General features: G+C 40.6%; 1 protein-coding gene across 1 annotated transcript in view; it reads right to left on the reverse strand.

Moving 5' to 3' along the window:
• Positions 1 to 23,824, reverse strand: part of LOC132514880 (phosphopantothenate--cysteine ligase) — a 179,319-nt gene that overhangs the window by 146,426 nt on the left and 9,069 nt on the right. The window contains exons 3-5 of the mRNA XM_060140355.1: positions 10,567 to 10,743; positions 8,235 to 8,355; positions 3,864 to 4,054 (exon numbers count right to left, since the gene is read on the reverse strand). Of these exons, the coding sequence (XP_059996338.1) occupies positions 3,864 to 4,054; positions 8,235 to 8,355; positions 10,567 to 10,743 (489 nt within the window). The remainder of the gene's footprint in view (positions 1 to 3,863; positions 4,055 to 8,234; positions 8,356 to 10,566; positions 10,744 to 23,824) is intronic.

Below are 23,824 nucleotides of genomic sequence, written 5' to 3' on the forward strand. Positions count from 1 at the left end.
CAACGAAGAGTAGCCCCCGCTCGCCACAACTAGAGAAAGCCCACATGCAGCGATGAAGACCGAACTCAGCCAAAAATAATAAATAAATTAATTAATAAAAAAATATATATATACACACACACACCTAGGGAGGCAATGAAATTTTTACAAGTTACATTTCATAATAAGATCTTTGAAAAACCTTTTTTTTTTGCAATACATGGGCCTCTCACTGTTGTGGCCTCTCCTGTTGCAGAGCACAGGCTCCGGTTGCGCAGGCTCGGCAGCCATGGCTCACAGGCCCAGCCGCTCCGCGGCATGTGGGATCCTTCTGGACCGAGACACGAACCCGTGTCCCCTGCATCGGCAGGCGGACTCTCAACCACTGCGCCATCACGGAAGCCCTGAAAAATCTTTTTTAAAACTCTGTCTAAAGGTATAACTGATACATAATAACTGCACATATTTACAGTGTACATATTTTTTTACATGTATCCATCCATGAAACCAATACCACAATAAAGATAATGAAAATATTCATCACCCTTAAAAGTTTCCTACACTTCCTTATAATTCATTCCTCCCCTAACACTGTCCCCAGGCAACCACTGATCTGTTTCTGTTACTATATATTAGTTTGCATTTTCTACTATTGTATACAAATGGAATCATAGACTATGTACTCTTTTTGGTCTGGCTTATTTCACTTAGATTATTATTTTGAAATTTATCTGTTTTGTTGTACATTTATCCTTTTTTATTACCAAGTAATATTCCATTCTATGGATCTATACATTTACCTTTAGATGAACATTTGAGTTGACTCTAGTTTAGGGCTACTACAATTAAAGTTGCTGTAACATGCATGTCTTTATGCGGGCACATTCTTTCATTTCTCTTGGGTATATTCCTAGGAGTGGAATGGCAGGGTTATGTGATAAGTATGTGTTTGACTTTTTAAGGCAATGCTAGACTAGTTTCCACAAGTGGTTGTATCATTTTATATTCCCATCAGTAGGATAAGGGAATTCCAGTTGCTCCACATTGTCACCAACACTCGATATGGTTAGTCTTAAATTTTAGCCATTCATTGATACATTAATAGTTACCTCATAATAAATTACTTCATTGTAATTTCTGTGTTTTCCTAATAATAAATGAAGTTAAGCATCTTTTCATGTGTTTATTTACCATTTGTATATGTTCTTCAGTGCAGTCACTTTTTAAGTCTTTTGACCAGTTTTTAGTTGGGTTGTATGTGTTATTATTGTTGAGTTATAAGATTTATTTATATATTTAGATACAAAGCTTTTGTTGGATATATTTTTTAAAAAATTATCTCCCTTCTGTGGCTTGCTCTTTTATTTTTGTCTTTTGAAGAGCAAATGTTCTGAACTTTTATAAAGTCCAATGTTTTTTCTTTTCCTGTCTTATAAAAATCTTGCCAAACCCAAGGTCACTAAGATTTTCTTCTGTAAATTTTATCTCCTACATGATCTATGAACAATTTTGAGTTAATTTTTGTATATGATATAGGATAAATGTGTTGTAAGGTCTAAACTTTCATGTGTTACCTTGACACCCTTGTAACTCACAGTGCACCAAAAGCCTAAGCATGAATTCCCTTGCTTTTGCCAGATATGCCCCCATCCAATGGGAAAGATTCTCCACCCAGCTAGTGCCCTTATCAGCCAGAACAGCTATATTTTATCCAGTCCTCAGCCTAATGGCTGCCATTTCACTGCCAACCCATGGAATTTTTTAAACAAGCCAGTCATATCCTCCCATGAGAACTAGGGGGCACCTCATCCTATTGGTACTATAAAGTCTGTCTCCCATGGCCCCTATGGGTTCACTCCATTTCTGAGTACAACCCCGGTGGCCCTGCATGACAGGCAGTGTCCTCCCTGGGCTGTGAGTCTATCTGACTAATAAACTATCGATCGCATCTCTGTTCAAGGTTGGGTGTCATGTATTTGGCTATCTCATAGTGTTTAGAGTAGGGACTCCCTCCTTTACCAGTGGGGAAGGGAACCTCAATAGAGTTGAGGGTTTTGTTTTCGTTTTTTTGCATATGTCTATCCAATTGTGCCAGCATTGTTTGTTGAAAAGTGTATCTTTTCCCCATTAAATTACCTTGGCACCTGTGTTGAAAATCAATTTACCATGTAGGTGTGGGTCTATTTCTAGACTCCTTATTCTGTTCCATTGATCTATATATCTGCCTTTATACCAATACTGCACTTTCTTGATTACTGCAGTTTTGTGGTAAGTCTTGAAAGCAGGAAGTGTGTATCTTCCAACTAGTTCTTCTTTTTCAAAGTTGTTTTGGCTATTCTAGTTCCTTTGCATTTCCTTATCAATTTTTGAATCGGCTTGTCAATTTCTACAAAAAAGTGACTCTACTGATTACTTTATGCTCAGGTAAATTACAACATTAGCTTAAACAAAATATAACTGGGAATGTGACACATTTTATGAATTACATTGTATAATAACAAAAATCCTTTGTAGTATATCTGTTTTAATTCTTTCTGTCCATTAGTGGTAAAACTATGACTTAGTAGTGACTGGGTAGATAGCCTTAGGGTCATCCCAGACTTCACCTCCACAGTGTCCAATTTGTTTTATAGATTCCATCTCCTTCATAACTCCTTCTTCCCTTCTGTATTACACTCTGAGCCTTGTTTTTGGTTCTCATTCTTTAATTAATTATTTGTTAACATCCCCTGAAATCCCGGCTTCCAATCTGGTCCCTATCCAATCCACCCCTCTACTGTGACCACAGTGATTTTTCTAAAACACAAATCAGATCATGTTACTCTCCTCTTAGAATCATTTAGTGACTCTCCAGACCAACTATAACAGTTAGTCATTTGTACATTCAAAATATTTTTATGCCTCCAGTATGCTCCAGGAACACTGTTGGGTACTGATTCCAAACTCTCTAGCTTAGTATATGAGTCTCACCATGAAGTGGTTTCTGAAAATATCTCCAGGCACATTTCTCAGCATTGACTCACATGAACCAGTATGTATTATACATTGTTTCCTCTGCCAGAAATGTCTTTCCCATCTTCTTCATCCAGCTAACACTCAGCTCTCAAAATGGTACTCAACATTACCTCTGCTGGAAGCCTTTTCCACCCATACTGACTCAGCCCCACCCCTGAGTTTTCACTTTATCACAGAGCTTTCCACACTGAATTATAACCACTGGTTTATTTCTTTCCTTCATTAGCTTGTAAGTTCCTTGCAAGTCCAAATTATTTCTAATTTGACTTTGTTCCTACATCCACTAGCACAAAGCCTGGCACATGGTAAGTTCTCAATAAATAATAACAATAAAGCTAATTGACATGTGAGGTACTATTCTAGAGCTTTACGTATATTATTTCATTTTCATGATCACCTTGTGGAGTAGCTCAGTTGCTCCCAGATTTTATAGAAATTGAGGCTCACAAAAGTTAAGCAACTTGTTCAAGGACATACTGCTAACAAGTGGTAGAGGAGGTCCATTTAAACCCAAAGCCTATACTCCTTTTTTTTTTTTTTTTTTTTTTTTGCGGTACACGGGCCTCTCACTATTGTGGCCTCTCCTGTTGCAGAGCACAGGCTCCGGACGCGCAGGCTCAGCGGCCATGGCTCACACGCCCAGCCGCTCTACGGCATGTGGGATCTTCCCGGACCGGGGCATGAACCCATGTCCCCTGCATCGGCAGATGGACTCTCAACCACTGCGCCACCAGGGAAGCCCAAAGCCTATATTCTTAAGCGCGGTCAAAACTGGCTTCCTGATAGTTTAATGTATGAATGGTTAAATGAACAAATGCAGTTTTCAACTAGCCTGTCTCTTACTCAATTACCCAGTTAATTTTGAATACCTGGGGAAATTCTTTCTGTAGGTTACTGCTCAGACATCTTTGTGATTCTGGTTTGGGATCCCCTCGTTCCAGTTTCCTCAAGACTGTACTTCTTTCCATGAGTAAGTGTGCAATCTGTTCACTAGGGCTGCTCAGAGCTATTTCAGACACGCCTTCTTGATACAATATTTCGACCTCCTTTATTTGCACTTCTGTTAGGAAGAAACACCAGAAACACAATTGTTAAAAAGAAATGCAGGCAAATAACTAAAAAGTAGTGGGAAAAGGTTCTCAAAAGCCGTAGATATTCTTACTACTTGCAGAAGTTTAAAATTTGTTCTTGCGTAACTTTAAAGTGTATTGTTGTTTTAGTGAGTGCTTACTGTGTGGCAGGTATTGTACTAAGCATTTGAGATAAATCTATCTTATTTAATCTTTACAACAACCCAGTGAAGTAGGAACCATGATTTTCCCTTTTAAGAAATGAGGGCTCAGGCACCAAGAAACCAAGAAACTTGTCCACAGTCACTCAACTAATCCTGCCAACATTCTCGATGATTTCAATATTCAGGTAGATGATTATTCCAGTCCCCTGGCTTTTCAGTTCCTTTACCAGCTAACTTCCAAAGATCTAGTCCTCTACCCCACTCAGCCACCTACTCCACAGTAATTCCCTAGACCTGGTCATTAGCCTCTATAGTTTCTGTAACTTCTCCCTAGCTTCAATTTCTACATCTTATCCTCCATTCATCCCCTCTTATGTACTAGCAGCTCAATTTCAATAATTTTTGACCATACTGGAAACTATCATCCATTGACTTTAAACACTTTTCAGTGTTCCTTATCCCATTCCTGTTCTCACTTACCCAGCTTAGATTCTATAGTCCATCATTACAATCACTCCCTTGAAAACATTCACAACTCTCTTGCCCCTCTTTCCTTCCATTATACTTGGTGACAAAACTCCAACCTGTTTAAATCCAGCTCTTCACCAGCACACTCCAGAAGCTGGATGGGGCTACAGAAAACGGCACAGGTAGTGCTGAGAGGTTTCATTTCAAACTCGTGACTACTAACCTCAAGTGAGCCCTTACTGCTGCCCAGCAATCCTCCTACATTCCCCTGCTTGTTTCATCCCTCTCCCTCATCATATCTCTAATACCTCCTTCCCCATCCTCACTCTCACCTGAATACCCTACTTTTTTTTTTTTTTTTTTTTTTGGTACGCAGGCCTCTCACTGTTGTGGCCTCTCCCGTTCCGGAGCACAGGCTCCGGACACGCAGGCTCAGCGGCCATGGCTCACGGGCCCAGCCACTCCGCGGCATGTAGGATCTTCCCGGACCGGGGCACGAACCCGTGTCCCCTGCATAGGCAGGCGGACTCTCGACCACTGCGCCACCAGGGAAGCCCGAATACCCTACTTCTTATTTCACAGAGAAAAGAGAAGCACTCTGAAGAGAGCTTCCACAAGCTCCCCTACCAAATCTGCCAGCTCCCCCGCACTCTTCCCTCTTGTGAGATGTAACAAACTACCCTTGGCTCCTAAGGCCAGCACCACCCCCGCCTCCCTCCCCGCCTTGTACACTAGATCCCATTCCCTCTCCTCTCAAAGATAAAACTCCTGCAGTTGACTCTTATTTCTATTGCCTCATGCAGCTTTCTTCCCAACTAATCATCTTAGAGACATGGTATAACATCTCCCATTAAAAACAACAGTGATGAAAACAACAAAGGTTTTTCTTCAAACTCATAACGCCCTCCAGTTCCTCCACCATTTCTTCATTTCTCTTTGCAGCACAACTTCAAGAAAGGATCAAAAAAAAAAAAAAAAAGGATCAACCACAGCCATGTCCCCTCCCCTTCTCCTACCATTCTTTCCTGAATTCACTCCAATGGCTTTCATATCCACCACTCCACAGAAACAGCTCTCCTCAAAGTCACAATGACCCCCATGTGACCAAACCCAATGGTCAATTACCTGTCCTCACTCCACATAGCCTATCAATGGTATTTGACCCAATTGTTCCCTTCCTTTTCTTAAAACACTTCCATCATTTCTCTTATGGGACACCACACTCTGCTAGGTTTCCTCCTACCTTTCATGCCACTCCTTCTCAGACTCCTTTGCTGATTTCTTACCTTTCCAACCTCTAAACACTGGAATGACCTAGGGCCCAGCTCTGAATCTTCTTCTTTTTACTCCCTAGGTTATCTCCTACAGTCCTAAGGCTTTAAATATTTGCTATATGCTGATGACCCCCAAATTTACATCTCTAGTTCACACTGCGTTCCAAACATATACAAAATTGCCTACTTGACCTTTCCACTTGGATGCCTAATATTCACATCCAATGTAGATGTCCAAAAGCAAACTCTTTACGGTGTTCCCCAAATAGGACCTCCCATGGTATCCCCCATCTGAGTAGTTAGGAACTCCAATATTTCAACTGCTCAGGCCAAAAAGCTTTGGGTAACCAGTGATTTCTCTCCTTTTCTCCCACCCAACATGAAATCCATTACCAAATCATGTTAGCTCCACCTTCAAAAGACATCCTTTAATTACAGAAGCATTTCTGATGTGATTGAGGTATGTGTTCCTAAAACAAACAAGTAAACTTGTATTTCGCAAAACTGCTCTCTAAAAATAATGAGGTTTATGGAAAAAAGGTTGGCATAGAGCACTCAAAACCTTTGTCATTGTGTAGCTAGAGTGCTATAAAAAACACTGACAATCCTAATATTATACTGCTAGATTTAAACAGATGTGTCAAATTCCTAAAAAATAGAGGAATACTATAGCAAATATAGGACTCTGTATTCTTTTAAAAAATCAGGTTTACCGTAAAGGTGAGCTAATGAAGGAGCTGAGTCTGCAGAGTTGGAAACAAAGGCAAAACGCAAAAGATTAGTAATATCTTTGCAATAAGCACTTCCAAGACAAAACATGTGGCCAAACAGCCCAGAAGAGGAACATGGGATGAACGGGCTTTATGTATAAACTCCAAGGCTTGCTGGCAGCCCAAATCATTAACATGCCGGGGAAAATTACATGTGAACTTCCACATTATAGTGACATCACTCCCCTACTTCCCAATCCTTCATGAGCTAAGTTACGTTAGGAGCAGGGCATAGAGTAGCTTCTGCTTCTTACAGTATGGCAGATTAGAGCCCTGAACAGCCCTGATGCCGAGAACAACTAAAAATGTCAGAAGAAATTTTTAAAACTCTTAAAATGCAACCACCATATGAACAAAACTAGAATGCAAGCTTTTAAGCCAGAAGAAAACTCAATTATCCAATGGATAACAAAAAAGGGGAAAAAAATGAAACCCGAGTGTAGTACATATGAATTATGTCCTGTGATTAGCTCAATTTTCTCTGTACCTGAGATTCAAAATATAGAAAAACCTTCCATCAACAGACCATTATGAAAGGAAGTTCTAAAATGAAAAAAGGAAAATGATCCCAAATGGGATATCTGAGATGCAAGGAAAAATGCTGAGCAAAGAAAATCCTAAATGTGTGGCAAATGTAAATAATCACTGACCATATATCATAATAATATCTAATTTATGGAGTTAAACAAATACAGTATTCTAAAGGGGTCCTATCTGTATCTTCCCTTGTAGCTTTGGAGCACTTAATAAACATTTCCTGAGCCCTTAACATGCTAGGTACTTTACGAGGCCGGTGCTGTCGAAAACATGGAAACCAGGAAGACTAGAATGAGATCTCTGCCCCAGAAGCGCTGACATAGGTAGTTAGGACATAGTGTGGTAAGTGCTGTAATCGACATTAAAGAAAATCACCACTCTGTAATCTCTCACACACATTTGAGAATATTTCAGAATGCATACCTTAAAAAGACAGGCAGAAAATACACCTAAAACATTACAAGTACTTTTCTTTCTTTTTATAAATTTATTTATTTATTTTTGGCTGTGTTGGGTCTTCGTTGTTGCGCGCAGGCTCTCTCTAGTTGCCGAGAGCAGGGGGCTATTCTTCCTTGTGGTGCACGGGCTTCTCATTGTGGGGGCTTCTCTGGTTGCAAAGCATGGACTATAGGCACGTGAGCTTCAGAAATTGTGGCTCACGTGCTCTAGAGCGCAGGCTCAGTAGTTGTGGCACACGGGCTTAGTTGCTCCGTGGCATGTGGGATCTTCCTGGACCAGGTCTCGAACCCGTGTCCCCTGCATTGGCAGGCGGATTCTTAAACACTGCCCCACCAGAGAAGTCCTACAAGTACTTTTCTTGAGGTGGAGGATATGTAGTAATTTTTTTTCCTTCCTTCTACTTTTACACATTTCCCAAATTTTCTGTAATTGTCTCATGCTAATTATTAGAATTAGGGAAAAAATTAAAATTTACATGTTTACAAAAGGAAAAATTACCCGGTTTGAGTTGGAGCCCTTTAAACTCATGTCTAGGCTGCTTGCTTTCCTTTTCATAACCATGAGAAAACGCTTCCTTTTCCTCTGGTAAGTTACAGACACGGTTTGCATAATTTTCTACCTAAGAAGAAAAGAATACATTTTCTTACAAGTCTATGAAGTGAAAGAGCCACTAAGAGATCACCATACTATCAATGTTCATAATCTAAGAAATAAACAGAAAATTCAACTTGGCTTAAGTGTGGGTCTCTCTCCCTAAACTTCCTTCCAGCTGTCATATGTTATCAGACACTGTTTCCCATAGATAGGATGACACATCACCACAAATTTCTGGGACAGTCACAATCGCTGATATTTTTTTCCATTAACAAATCAGGTTTCAAATCAAGTCTCCTTATCTATGGTTTAGGAAATACGGTCATGATACTCAGGAACAGAGAAGTATCTACACAGGATTTTATATCTTAAGCAAAACTCATGATTAAGATGTCTTAAATGCTAATAGGAGATTGTATTAAAATAAACTATTGGGTATTCTTTAAAAATAGTTTCTGATTAATATGACAGCTTCACAAAAGGCACTTTTATGTGGCTAATAATAATAGATTGAAAGCTAACTATATGCTCCAGGTACTATGTTAAGGACATCAAATATTGAGTTTTCACCACAACCCTGTGACACTGTTATCTCCCACTTCATAGGTGAGGGCGGTTGAGAGAGGCTGACGGACTTGTGTTGTCAAGCAAAGCGGAAAGCGGGGAGCCGGACTTCACACTGAGGTGGGCCAGAGCCAGAGCCTGAGCTCTTACTGTGCCAAATTGCTTAGAAGGAGACTACCAAAATAACTGCATTTTGCTGAACTGTGTTGAAGCCTTTTTCGGGGACAACTGCTCAGAATATGAACAAAAAGCTGAATGATATAGTAGAAGGAACACAGAACTGCAGTCCAACTTTATCACTCCCTGGTATGCTTCAGTTTCCTCCTCTTTAAAATGGCAGGAACAATACTACCTATTTCTAATAATAACAGTTATAATTTATTGAATACTTGCTGGGTGCCAAGTACGTATGTGAAATGTTTTCTACACGTTAATATGTGTAAACCTCACAAATCCTTTTGAAGGAGCTGTTATCATCTCCAACTTACAGAAGAGAAATTTCAAGCTCAAAGAAGTTGAGTAACTTGCCCAAGGTTACGCAGAGAGTCAGTGCCAAAGGCAATTTTTCACCCCCAACTGCCTAATGTTAAAGTTCATGGTCTACTATGCTATCCTGCTTTTGTTCTAAAGGAGCTGTACTCTTCTTTAAGAGTTTGGAAATCAAACTGCCCTCTAAGAGTTAAATTTAAAAATCAACAAGTTAGCTGAGCTGAGCTGTCAAAACACAACACAGTGATCTGCAAGCAACCTGAGAAAATTTTATTAACTCATTTAAAGAAAGTAGCTTATATATAAGAAAGTAGGTTGATCAATACTGGACACATCAAAAAGAGTGATTAAAGAGTCAAAACGTGCCATTATCTGCTCATCTAAGGGCTAGGTACCCTGGTTCTAGGATATAACAGGTCCAGAAATAAGGGCAGGTATGAATAGCTTTATGGTGTAAATCTGGCTATCTTAGTTAGCTAGTGCTCTAAAAAATTAGAATCATTTGTTCAGCAAGTAGACATTTGATTAAAATTTGGCTTCCTATGTAGTGTGCCTGTAGGGAAAAAAGGCATCAGTCACAGGATACATGTGTCTGGTTCCTTTGGCAGTTATATTTCTCACTGTCAACTGAAAAGCTAGTATCTATTTCTCTACAAACTTCTCTGTGAGTTTGGTCAACACAAGGTCACCTTTGAGAAGCAGATCCACTCACAGTACACTGACTAATCAGGTTTCTAAGCCTACTAGGAGGAGAGTCAGCTAGAGGGTTGGTTATTGATACAAGGATGAATTTACCAAGATAATGAAAGCACGTTGAGCAGACCTATTTGGATAGTCAACTAGTCATCTCTGGGCAATGTCCTGTACATGTACTCTATTGGAAACCAATACAGCTTGTTGACATATTTCATTAAAAGAAAAGTGTACATGTGGGTGCTTTGCAGATTATACATTGATATTCAAATGCTGGTTTTTAATACGTTAATATAATGAAGGACAATGAACAAAACCAGAGCCATCTTTTTTTCTTTTCTTTTTGCTGTGCTGCGCAGCACGTGGAACTTCCCTGACCAGGGATTGAACCCGTACCCCCTGCACTGGAAACATGGGGTCTTAACCATTGGACCACCAGGGAAGTCCCAAAATCACAGCTATCTTAAAACTTTATGATATTAGTTCTTACTTCTTTAATTTCTTCCATGTGCTTCCTGACAGCTCTTCTAGATTTCTGGTAGCAGTCCTCAGCCTGTCTTTGCTGTAACAAGCACCAGACAAAGTAGAGTTGTTCTTCTGTAAAGGCAAGGACTTCAATCCCTTCTTTCTCAAGATGGTGAAGTAAGTCTTCTAATTGAACTTTTCCCTTGATAAAAGAGATAAGCATATGTGTATGTACACACACGTGTTAGTATACAACTGAGCGTGCAAGAAATCTCATATGTAGAGTTAGACCCTCTACAAAGTATAGTTTAGTTTTTCTATTAATTAATGGTTATGTTATCCATTTATAATGAGCACTTACATGAAATAGCTAGCAATACAAAAAATATTAAAGCTTTGAAGAGTTGTATTATATCTTCTAAAATAAGAAATGACATGAAATATATGCATTAAAAAAAATCAGCTTTCTGTCTGCCCAGTTCTGAAGTTTGCAATTTAATAATATGAAAATCTCCCACAGGCCCCTTGCGATGTTATAAATTCCAAAGAAGTTTCTGTCTATTCTTTTGAATATTTAGAAATAAAAGGACTCCTCTGGAAGCTAGAGAGCCCTTTAATTCTGTACTATCAAGGAACTATTTTGCTCACAGAATACGTCTTACAATTTTTGTTGACTTCTAAGTTATTCAACTCTCTTCTAAAACTTCTTGATCTAAGCCTGCCATAGATATTGTCTTTAATTTTTTTTAACTTGGAAGTAGTCATGCTACATAACAGCTTGCACTACATGGTGGGAGAGATATAAATGTCTGCTGATTGATGAAGTGGTATCTGTATTACTAGAATCACTAACTGTGAATAAGACTTGCTGGTACAATCAAACATAACTTTTAACCAAGTTAATCTGACCCAGATTGTAGGGATAAGCATAACTGTTATTGTACTGCAGCTAGTCTACATAATTATATTCAGTTTTGCTTTTGAAGAGCAAAACTATATTTTGATTATTTTTATCTTTCCTTGCTAAGTTTTCCAGAGTTGCATTCTTTTCACATCAACAGTTTTTGTGGACGATAAACAGAATGTTAATTATCATCTGATAATTAAAAAACAAAAAAGGGGACCCAGATCTGAATCTTTGTGCCCCCATGTGTCCTCCCCATGACTTACAGCTAAAAGTCTTCTCGTGCTCCTCCCCACTCTACCCCCATCGTCTGGTCTGCACCCTTACCCTCCTCCCTACAAGGTTTTTTAGCACTATTCAGTTCCTTGTGGTTTTAGTCCTGGGTATCAGGGCACACTAGGAATACATTACATTCTATGAGGCCTATTTGACAATACAGAAAAATGTTTATGTTATAATAAAGAGAAAAAGTAGACGTAAAGGCATTATTACAACTATGGTAAAAACCAGACACAGAAGGAAAAGAATGGAAGCAAACACATCAAAAGGTTAAAACACAGTTGTGATAAACTGATGAGATTATGAATAATTAGAAAACAAATGTTTGAATTATTACATGTCCTATACTGGGAGTTGTTTGCCCCCGGAGAGAAGCATAACCCCCACCCCCCATGCTGTGGGGTGGAGTGGGAGAGTCTTAGGCTGGAGGAAGTGGAAAGGAGAAGGGGAAGGGGGATACTGAGAATACCTTTGGATCCTTGGCTTCTGGGAGATTTGGGGTATCGGAAGGTAAGCAGGGATATAGGAAGAAGGGGCTTGGCTGGTCAGGAGGGCGGTAGAGGCTGCAAGTCAATACCCAACTCAGCCAAGCTCCTAGACTGAACACCCTTCCAAAGCCAGAGATCTTTAACCTCCATTCCACTTAGTCATCCATGCCCATGGCTACAACCAAGCTCTTGCCATAGCCTAAACTACTGTTGAAATCCTGCAGTCCTCAGCTCCAAATGTCCCACTCTGATCACCACCTTCTGCTCTTTTCTGTGTGTGTGGTAAATTCATGAAACTTAAAATTTACCATTTTAACCATACTTAAGTGTAGAATTCAGTGGCATTAAGCGCATGCACACTGTTGTGCAATCATCACCACTATCCATTTTCAGAGCTTTTCATTATCCCAAATATAAACTCTGTACCCATTAAACAATGAGTCCCCATTTCCCACTGTATTCTTCTTTCTGTAGCTATAAATCTGCCTATTCTAGGTACCTCATATAGGTGGAATCCCACATTTGTGCTTTTATTTCTGGCTTATTTCCCTTAGCATAATGTCTTTAGGTTTCATCCACTTTATAGCATGGATCAGAATTTCCTTCCTTTTTAAGGTGCAATAACATGGCATTGTATGTATTTTGTTTATCCATTCATCTGTTGATGGACATTTGAGTTGTTTCCACCTTTTGACTATTGTGAATAACGCTGCTATGAACACTGGTGTAACAAGTATCTGTTTGAGTCCCTGCTCGTTGTTTTGGAATTGCTGGATATATAAATCTATGTTTAACTTTTTGAGGAACTGCCATAAAAATATAAATAATAACCTTAGTAATGGGTATGAAGTTGTTGCTTTCTTAAACTATACTTATTCTATAATAATAGTTGAACCCTCCAGTCCCTGGACCATTACATCCTCTCTCAAACCACCAGAAACTCTTTGGTTTCACTTATTTCCCCCTCAAGCCTGGACCCAACTGTTGTTCATTTCAATCAGTCTCTCACCAATGTCCCCAGTTATCTAGCTCCTTGTCTCACCTTCCCTGCAAACCCAAACCCAGGGGAAAGTTTGACCAGTTGACTTTCCTCTGCCTAATTTTAGTTTGCTGAGTTGCTGGTAGAGAAAAATGCAACAAGTATGCAGACTGGAGCCACTACAAATCCGTGGTCTGCAGCCTGGGCCAAGCTCCTTTACTTGCATAGGTCATTCTATGCGCTTTGCCAGCTTCTGCTACCATTTCACTCTGTAAATATTCAGGATTTCCACCTCTCCATCAAATTCCAAATCTCACGTCTCCCCTCCACCTCTCCCATCAAACTCCAAATCTCACCTCTCCCCTCTGCTGGTCGACGACCTTGTCTCCCAGAGCACTAGTAAAACTAAGGCCATCATAAAACTCTGGATATCACCACCAGCGTTCGTTAGTGGCTGCATAAACCTGGGAAGTTTTCTTTGTCTTTAAAATCCGTGATTCTCCTGCGACTTGTTAAACTAAAAGTTACAATGGTTAGCACAACAAACTCCACCATTAGGAAACTCTTCTGTTTAGAAATAAAGACTATCGGAAGATGGCGGAAGAGTAAGACGCGGAGATCACCTTCCTCCCCACAGATACACCAGAAATGCATCTACACGTGGAACAACTCCTACAGAACACCTACTGAACGCTGGCAGAAGACCTCAGACCTCCCAAAAGGCAAGAAACTCCCCACGTACCTGGGTAGGGCAAAAGAAAAAAGAATAGGCCCGTGAGCCACGGCCGCTGAGCCTGCGCGTCCGCAGCGCAGCGGGAGAGGCCACAACAGTGAGAGGCCCGCGTACCACAAAAAAAAAAAAAAAAGAATAAACAGAGACAAAAGGATAGGGACGGGACCTGCGCCAGTGGGAGGGAGCTGTGAAGGAGGAAAGGTTTCCACAGACTAGGAAGCCACTTCGCGGACGGAGACTGCGGGTGGCAGAGGGGGAAAGCTTCGGTGCCGTGGGGAGGAGCTCAGCAACGGGGTGCAGAGGGCAAAGCGCAGAGATTCCCGCACAGAGGATCGGTGCCGACCGGCACTCACCAGCCCGAGAGGCTTGCCTGCTCACCCGCCGGGGAGGGCGGGGCTGGGAGTTGAGGCTCGGGCTTTGGTCGGAGCTCCGGGAGAGGACTGGGGTTGGCGGCGTGAACACAGCTTGCAGGGGCCTAGTGCACCACAGCTAGCTGAGAGGGAGTCCGGGAAAAAGTCTGGAGCTGTCTAAGAGGCAAGAGACTTTTTTCTTCCCTCTATGTTTCCTGGTGCGCGAGGAGAGGGGATTAAGAGCGCTGCTTAACGGAGCTCGAGACGGGCGCGAGCCGCGGCTAAAAGCACGGACCCCAGAGACGGGCATGAGATGCTAAGGTTGCTGCTGCCGCCACCAAAAAGCCTCTGTGCGAGCACAGGTCACTATCCACACCCCCCTTCCGGGGAGCCTGTGCAGCCCGCCACTGCCAGGGTCCCGGGATCCAGGGACAACTTCCCCGGGAGAACTCACGGCGTGCCTCAGGCTGGTGCAACGTCACGCCGGCCTCTGCCGCCACAGGCTCGCCCCGCACTCCGTACCCCTCCCTCCCCCCCACCCCGCCTGAGTGAGCCCGAGTCCCCGAAGCAGCTGCTTCTTTAACCCCGTCCTGTCTGAGCGAAGAACAGACGCCCTCAGGCGACCTACACGCAGAGGCGGGGCCAAATCCAAAGTTGAGCCCCGGGAGCTGTGCGAACCGAGAAGAGAAAGGGAAATCTCTCCCAGCAGCCTCAGGAGCAGTGGATTAAATCTCCACAACCAACTTGATGTACCCTGCATCTGTGGAATACCTGAATAGACAATGAACCATCCCAAATTGAGGAGGTGGACTTTGAAAGATTTATGATTTTTTCCCCTTTTCCTCTTTTTGTGAGTATGTATGTGTATGCTTCTGTGTGAAATTCTGTCTGTACAGCTTTGCTTCCAACATTTGTCCTAGGGTTCTATCCGTCCGTTTTTTTTTTTGTTTTTTTTTCTTAATAATTATTTTTTTATTTTAATAACTTTATTATATTTTATCTTATTTTATTTTACTTTCTTTCTTTCTTTTTTCCCTTCCTTCCCGCCATCCTACCTCCCTCCCTCCCTCCTTTCTTTTTCTTTCTTTCATTCTTTCTACTTATACTAATTCTTTCTTTCTACTTTTTCTCCCTTTTATTCTGAGCCGTGTGGATGAAAGGCTCTTGGTGCTACAGCCAGGAGTCAGTGCTGTGCCTCTGAGGTGGGAGAGCCAACTTCAGGACACTGGTCCACAAGAGACCTCCCAGCTCCACATAATATCAAACAGCGAAAATCTCCCAGAGATCTCCATCTCAGCACCAGCACCCAGCGTCACTCAACGAACAGCAAGCTACAGCGCTGGAGACCCTATGCCAAACAACTAGTAAGACAGGAACACAACCACACCCATTAGCAGAGAGGCTGCCTAAAATCATAATAAGTCCACAGACACCCCAAAACACACCACCAGACATCGACCTGCCCACCAGAAAGACAAGATCCAGCCTCATCCACCAGAACACAGGCACTAGTCCCCTCCACCAGGAAGCCTACACAACCCACTGAACCAACCTCAGCCACTGGGAACAGACACCAAAAACAACGGGAACTACGAGCCTGCAGCCTGCGAAAAGGAGACCCCAAACACAGTAAGATAAGCAAAATGAGAACACAGAAAAACACACAGCAGATGAAGGAGCAAGATAAAAACCCACCAGACCTAACAAATGAAGAGGAAATAGGCAGTCTACCTGAAAAAGAATTCAGAATAATGATAGTAAAGATGATCCAAAATCTTGGAAATAGAATAGACAAAATGCTAGAAACATTTAACAAGGACCTAGAAGAACTAAAGATGAAACAAACAACGATGAACAACATAATGAATGAAATTAAAAATACTCTAGAAGGGATCAATAGCACAATAACTGAGGTGAAGAACGGATAAGTGACCTGAAAGATAAAATAGTGGAAATAACTACTGCAGAGCAGAATAAAGAAAAAAGAATGAAAAGAATGGAGGACAGTCTCAGAGACCTCTGGGACAACATTAAACACACCAACATTCGAATTATAGGGGTTCCAGAAGAAGAAGAGAAAAAGAAAGGGACTGAGAAAATATTTCAAGAGATTATAGTTGAAAACTTCCCTAATATGGGAAAGGAAATAGTTAATCAAGTCCAGGAAGCACAGAGAGTCCCATACAGGATAAATCCAAGGAGAAATACGCCAAGACACATGTTAATCAAACTGTCAAAAATTAAATACAAAGAAAACATATTAAAAGCAGCAAGGGAAAAACAACAAATAACACACAAGGGAATCCCCATAAGGTTAACAGCTGATCTTTCAGCAGAAACTCTGCAAGCCAGAAGGGACTGGCAGGACATATTGAAAGTGATGAAGGAGAAAAACCTGCAACCAAGATTACTCTACCCAGCAAGGATCTCATTCAGATTTGATGGAGAAATTTACAGACAAGCAAAAGCTGAGAGAGTTCAGCACCACAAAACCAGCTTTACAACAAATGCTAAAGGAACTTCTCTAGGCAAGAAACACAAGAGAAGGAAAAGACTTACACTAACAAACCCAAAACAATTAAGAAAATGGGAATAGGAACATACATATTGATAATTACCTTAAATGTAAATGGATTAAATGCTCCCACCAAAAGACACATATTGGCTGAATGGATACCAAAACAAGACCCATATATATGCTGTCTACAAGAGACCCACTTCAGACCTAGGGACACATACAGACTGAAAGTAAGGGGATGGAAAAAGATATTCCATGCAAATGGAAACCAGAAGAAAGCTGGAGTGGCAATTCTCGTATCAGACAAAATAGAATTTAAAATAAAGACTATTAGAAGAGACAAAGGAGGACACTACATAATGATCAAGGGATCGATCCAAGAAGAAGATACAACAATTGTAAATATTTATGCACCCAACACAGGAGCACCTCAATACATAAGGAAAATACTAACAGCCATAAAAGGGGAAATTGACAGTAACACATTCATAGTAGGGGACTTTAACACCCCACTGTCACCAATGGACAGATCATCCAAAATGAAAATCATTAAGGAAACACAAGCTTTAAATGATACACTAAACAAGATGGACTTAATTGATATTTATAGGACATTCCATCCAAAAACAACAGAATACACATTTTTCTCAAGTGCTCATGGAACATTCCCCAGGATAGATCATATCTTGCATCACAAATCAAGCCTTGGTAAATTTAAGAAAACTGAAATTGTTTCAAGTATCTTTTCCGACTACAGGATTTGAGACTAGATATCAATTACAGGAAAAGATCTGTAAAAAATACAAACACATGGAGGCTAAACAATACACTACTTAATAACAAAGTGATCACTGAAGAAATCAAAGAGGAAATCAAAAAATACCTAGAAACAAATGACAATGGAGACACGACGACCCAAAACCTATGGGATGCAGCAAAAGCAGTTCTAAGAGGGAAGTTTATAGCACTACAATTCTAACTTAAGAAACAGGAAAAATCTCGAATAAACAACCTAACCTTGCACCAAAAGCAATTAGAGAAAGAAGAACAAAAAAACCCCGAAGGTAGCAAAAGGAAAAAAATCATAAAAATCAGATCAGAAATAAATGAAAAAGAAATGAAGGAAACAATAGCAAAGATCAATAAAACTAAAAGCTGGTTCTTTGAGAAGATAAACAAAATTGATAAACCATTAGCCAGACTCATCAAGAAAAAAAGGGAGAAGACTCAAATCAATAGAATTAGAAATGAAAAAGGAGAAGTAACAACTGACATTGCAGAAATACAAAAGATCATGAGAGATTACTACAAGCAACTCTATGCCAATAAAATGGACAACCTGGAAGAAATAGACAAATTCTTAGAAATGCACAACCTGCCAAGACTGAATCAGGAAGAAATAGAACATATGAACAGACCAATCACAAGCACTGAAATTGAAACTGTGATTAAAAATCTTGCAACAAACAAAAGCCCAGGACCAGATGGCTTCATAGGCGAATTCTATCAAACATTTATAGAAGAGCTAACACCTATCCTTCTCAAACTCTTCCAAAATATAGCAGAGGGAGGAACACTCCCAAACTCATTCTACGAGGCCACCATCACCTTGACACCAAAACCAGACAAGGATGTCACAAAGAAAACTACAGGCCAATATCACTGATGAACATAGATGCAAAAATCCCCAACAAAATACTAGCAAACAGAATCCAACAGCACATTAAAAGGATCATACACCATGATCAAGTGGGGTTTATCCCAGGAATGCAAGGATTCTTCAATATAGGCAAATCAATCAATGTGATAAACTATATTAACAAATTGGAGGAGAAAAACCATATGATCATCTCAATAGATGCAGAGAAAGCTTCCGACAAAATTCAACACCCATTTATGATAAAACCCCTGCAGAAAGTAGGCATAGAGGGAACTTTCCTCAACATAATAAAAGCCATATATGACAAACCCACAGCCAACATCATCCTCAATGGTGAAAAACTGAAACCATTTCCACTAAGATCAGGAACAAGACAAGGTTGCACACTCTTACCACTCTTATTCAACATAGTTTTGGAAGTTTTAGCCACAGCAATCAGAGAAGAAAAGGAAATAAAAGGAATCCAAATCAGAAAAGAAGAAGTATAGCTGTCACTGTTTGCAGATAACATCATACTATACATAGAGAATCCTAAAGATGCTACCAGAAAACTACTAGAGCTAATCAATGAATTTGGTAAAGTAGCAGGATACAAAATTAATGTACAAAAATCTCTGGCATTCCTATACACAAATGATGAAAAATCTGAAAGTGAAATCAAGAAAACACTCCCATTTACAAGTGCAACAAAAAGAATAAAATATCTAGGAATAAACCTACTTAAGGAGACAAAAGACCTGTATGCAGAAAATTATAAGACACTGATGAAAGAAATTAAAGATGATACAAATAGATGGAGAGATATACCATGTTCTTGGATTGGAAAAATCAACATTGTGAAAATGACTCTACTACCCAAAGCAATCTATAGATTCAATGCAATCCCTATCAAACTACCACTGGCATTTTTCACAGAACTAGAACAAAAAATTTCACAATTTGTATGGAAACATAAAAGACCCCAAATAGCCAAAGCAATCTTGAGAACAAAAAACGGAGCTGGAGGAATCTGGCTCCCTGACTTCAGACTATACTACAAAGCTACAGTAATCAAGACAGCATGGTACTGGCACAAAAAATGAAAGATAGATCAATGGAGCAGGATAGAAAGCCCAGAGATAAAGCCATGCACATATGGTCACCTTATCTTTGATAAAGGAGGCAGGAATATACAGTGGAGAAAGGACAGCCTCTTCAATAAGTGGTACTGGGAAAACTGAATAGGTACATGTAAAAGTATGAGATTAGATCAGTCCCTAACACCATACACAAAAATAAGATCAAAATGGATTAAAGACCTAAATGTAAGGCCAGAAACTATCAAACTCTTAGAGGAAAACATAGGCAGAACACTCTATGACATAAATCACAGCAAGATGCTTTCTGACCCACTTCCTAGAGAAATGGAAATAAAAACAAAAATAAACAAATGGGACCTAATGAAACTTCAAAGCTTTTGCACAGCAAAGGAAACCATAAACAAGACCAAAAGACAACCCTCAGAATGGGAGAAAATATTTGCAAATGAAGCAACTGACAAAGGATTAATTTCCAAAATTTATAAGCAGCTCAGGCAACTCAATAACAAAAAAGCAAACAACCCAATCCAAAAATGGGCAGAAGACCTAAATAGACATTTCTCCAAAGAAGATATGCAGACTGCCAACAAACACATGAAAGAATGCTCAACATCATTAATCATTAGAGAAATGCAAATCAAAATTACAATGACATATCACCTCACACCACTCAGAATGGCCATCATCAAAAAAATCTAGAAACAATAAATGCTGGAGAGGGTGTGGAGAAAAGGGAACACTCTTACACTGCTGGTGGGAATGTGAATTGGTACAGCCACTATGGAGAACAGTATGGAGGTTCCTTAAACAACTAAAAATAGAACTACCATATGACCCAGCAATCCCACTACTGGGCATATACCCTGAGAAAACCATAATTCAAAAAGAGTCATGTACCAAAATGTTCATTGCAGATCTATTTACAATAGCGCAGAGATGGAAACAACCTAAGTGTCCATCATCGGATGAATGGATAAAGAAGATGTGGCACATATATACAATGGAATATTACTCAGCCATAAAAAGAGACGAAATTGAGCTATTTGTAGTGAGGTGGAGGGACCTGGAGTCTGTCATACAGAGTGAAGTAAGTCAGAAAGAGAAAGACAAATACCGTACGCTAACACATATATATGGAATTTAAGAGGAAAAAAATGTCATGAAGAACCTAGGGATAAGACAGGAATAAAGACACAGACCTACTAGAGAATGGACTTGAGGATATGCGGAGGGGGAAGGGTAAGCTGTGACAAAGCAAGAGAGAGGCATGGACATATATACACTACCAAACGTAAGGTAGATAGCTAGTGGGAAGCAGCAGCATAGCACAGGGAGATCCGCTCGGTGCTTTGTGACCGCCTGGATGGGTGGGATAGGGAGGGAGGGAGACGCAAGAGGGAAGAGATATGGGAAAGTATGTGTATGTATAAGTGGTTCACTTTGTTATAAAGCAGAAACTAAACCCCATTGTAAAGCAATTATACTCTAATAAAGATGTAAAAAAAAATGATGGACTGCAAATCATGAAGGACATATTTTTAAACTAAGTGGCAAATTAAGCTATTAAGAAATGATAAATATATTTGATTATATAAAAATTTAAAGCATCTATACAATTAACATTAAAGTTAAAAGAAAAAAAAAGAAATAAAGACTATCCAATCCCCCCCCCAAAAAAAAAACTCTGGCAGCTTCTTCTGCTACCACCAATACACTAACCTTCCTTTTCCCTCCAGGAGGAGCTTTCCATCCTCCTAACCAAAGCTAATTCCTTTACCTGTGTTCTAGATCCCATCTTCTATTGCTTCCTCAAGGAAGCTTCTTCTTTTCTGTTTGCTCATTATCTCCCTCTCTATTGACGTTGTGCCCTTAGGTCAAGAGGTCTCTGATCTTGAAAATAAAGGTACAAAAATAACTCTTCTTTGATCCCACCACATCCCCCCCAAGTTACTTTCCTCTTTCTCATGTCTTCCACACTCCTCAAATCACTGCATTTGGCTTCTCTTACAACGAGGCTCAAAATGCCAAATCCAGGGAATTCCCTGGTGGTCCAGTGGTTAGGACTCTACGCTGTCACTGCCGAGGGCCCAGGTTAAATCCCTGGTCGAGGAACCACAAGCCGTGTGGCCAAAATTTAAATAATTAATTTTAAAAAATGCCAAATCCAACTGGACGTGTTTCTGCTCTTTTTATATACGACCTCTGTGCAGTATCTGCCCGCTCATTTCTCTGTTCTATGATGTCACGTCACTTTCTTCTGTTTTCACTCTTACCTCCCTGGCCTTTCCTCCTCTGTGTTCTTCCTGGGCTCCTCTTCCACAGACCTGTCAAACGCCCCCATTCTTAAGGACCCTGCCTTTGGCTCTCTGCCCTTCTCACTCTCACGGGGATGAATAGCTTGGGCAAAGGAGTCTGACATACCTTCGTTCAATCCCTGGCTCCATCACTTTATAGCTGTGTGACTAACACAAGTCATCTAACTTTTTAAAACTTTGCTTTCCCCCAGATAGAATGGATATAATAGTAATGCCTACCTCATTGGGTTGTTAGGAGGATTAAATAATAATCCGTCTCTGCTAAGCTCCAGCTCGATCTAGAAAAAGTAGAAAGAAACAGAAATACACTGAAGTTAGAACAAATACAAGTGCAGGTGGCAGAAACTGCCAGTTGTCCTTCAATATGTATTCTTCCCTTTTTCTGCAGAAAGAAGACATTTAATTTTTTTGACTGATCACAGGGATGCCTGCTTCTGGGTGGGATGCCAGCAATCCCACTACTGGGCATATACCCTGAGAAAACCATAATTCAAAAAGAGTCATGTACCAAAATGTTCATTGCAGATCTATTTACAATAGCGCAGGGATGCCTGCTTTCAGCTCGATACAGCTGTGTGACTAAGTTCTGACCAATGGGATGTAAATGGAATTGTGTGCCACCTAGCCTAGGAAGTGTCCTCGAAGGAACAGGATGCCCTCTTCCTCTTCCTCTTCCTTTCTACTGGCTGGAATGCAGACAAGATAGCTTGAACCTCGAGCAGCCATCCCAGACACCGTGAGGCAGAAGCCACAGGCCATGGAGAACATAGTATCGCGAGAGAAGAAATCTGAGTCTCTGGCAATTTCAAAATGCTGCCCTATCAGCTCTGGGCTGCTTTATTCTTGACTTTTATGTGAGAGAAATACATTTCTTTTTCAAGCCATTACTATTTTGAGTTTTCTCACCTTTACAGCTGACCAATCCCAACTACTCAGGAGGGTTACTGGAAGAATATGATACAAGAGCATATGCTGCAAACTAAACCTAGCTACATGGGAAATGGATATGGAACTGCACAGCCATTACTAGTCTATCCTGACCCATGAGGTCTTTGTCTAGGGGTTTCCTTGTGAATCTGCTCCCATTTACTTGTTTCTCTACATGGATGGACTTTCTCTGCTTGCTCACTCATCAGCTAAAAACAGCCATCCAAGTCCTAAGCCTATGTAATTTTTCAGATTAAGTCATTCTTGTTATCTACCTCTTAGTTCAAATTTATGAAAGACAGACAATTATTTGTTGCTCACCCAACGAATTACATCCCTCTCTCTGAAGTTAGTTGTCCAGTATTCCTCATTCAGTCAGTTGTGGCTGGGATAGGTTGGAAGTAGGGGTACAAATAGGGCCACCAAAGCCTACTCTTTTTAAGCAAGCATTGGTGGAGAGGTACAAATTCCAGGGGAGAGTATGGAGGCTAGGAAGGCAGTACAAAATGAGTCTACTATTTAAGACCAATGCATATCCAACTCTCTAGTGAACAACTCAGTTTGAACGATCCACTCATGTTTCTCTTACACCTGCTCCTCCTTCTGTATTCCACAGTTAATAAAATCACCATCAATATATAGCTTCCCAAGCCAGAAACCTAGGGGTTATCCTTAGCCCCTCCTTATTCATCCCACTCTCATGGACAACCAGTCCTGAATTTGTAGGTTCTACATCTTTTATGATTTTCCAGTTCATCCTCTCTTAGTTTAGCCTCTCCTCATCATTTGCCCAACTTAGGGTAATAGCATCCTTAACTGACTTCCCTGCTCCCAGGCTGGCCCCCATTCAGTCTGTACTCCACAAAGCTCTCAGACTGACCCTTGTGAATGCAAGTCACTTGCCACTTAACATTCGCATTGCTTTCAGGAAGAGTTCGAACCCTTAGCTTGGCACCAGAGAGTCTCCACAAGCTGGTTCTCGCCTGTCTCTCTCGTCTTATCTCCTGCCACACCTTGACAGCCCTTCATGCCAGTGTACGGATTGATCCCC

Source organism: Lagenorhynchus albirostris, chromosome 2, assembly GCF_949774975.1.
Source record: "Lagenorhynchus albirostris chromosome 2, mLagAlb1.1, whole genome shotgun sequence".
Taxonomy (NCBI): Eukaryota; Metazoa; Chordata; class Mammalia; order Artiodactyla; family Delphinidae; genus Lagenorhynchus; species Lagenorhynchus albirostris.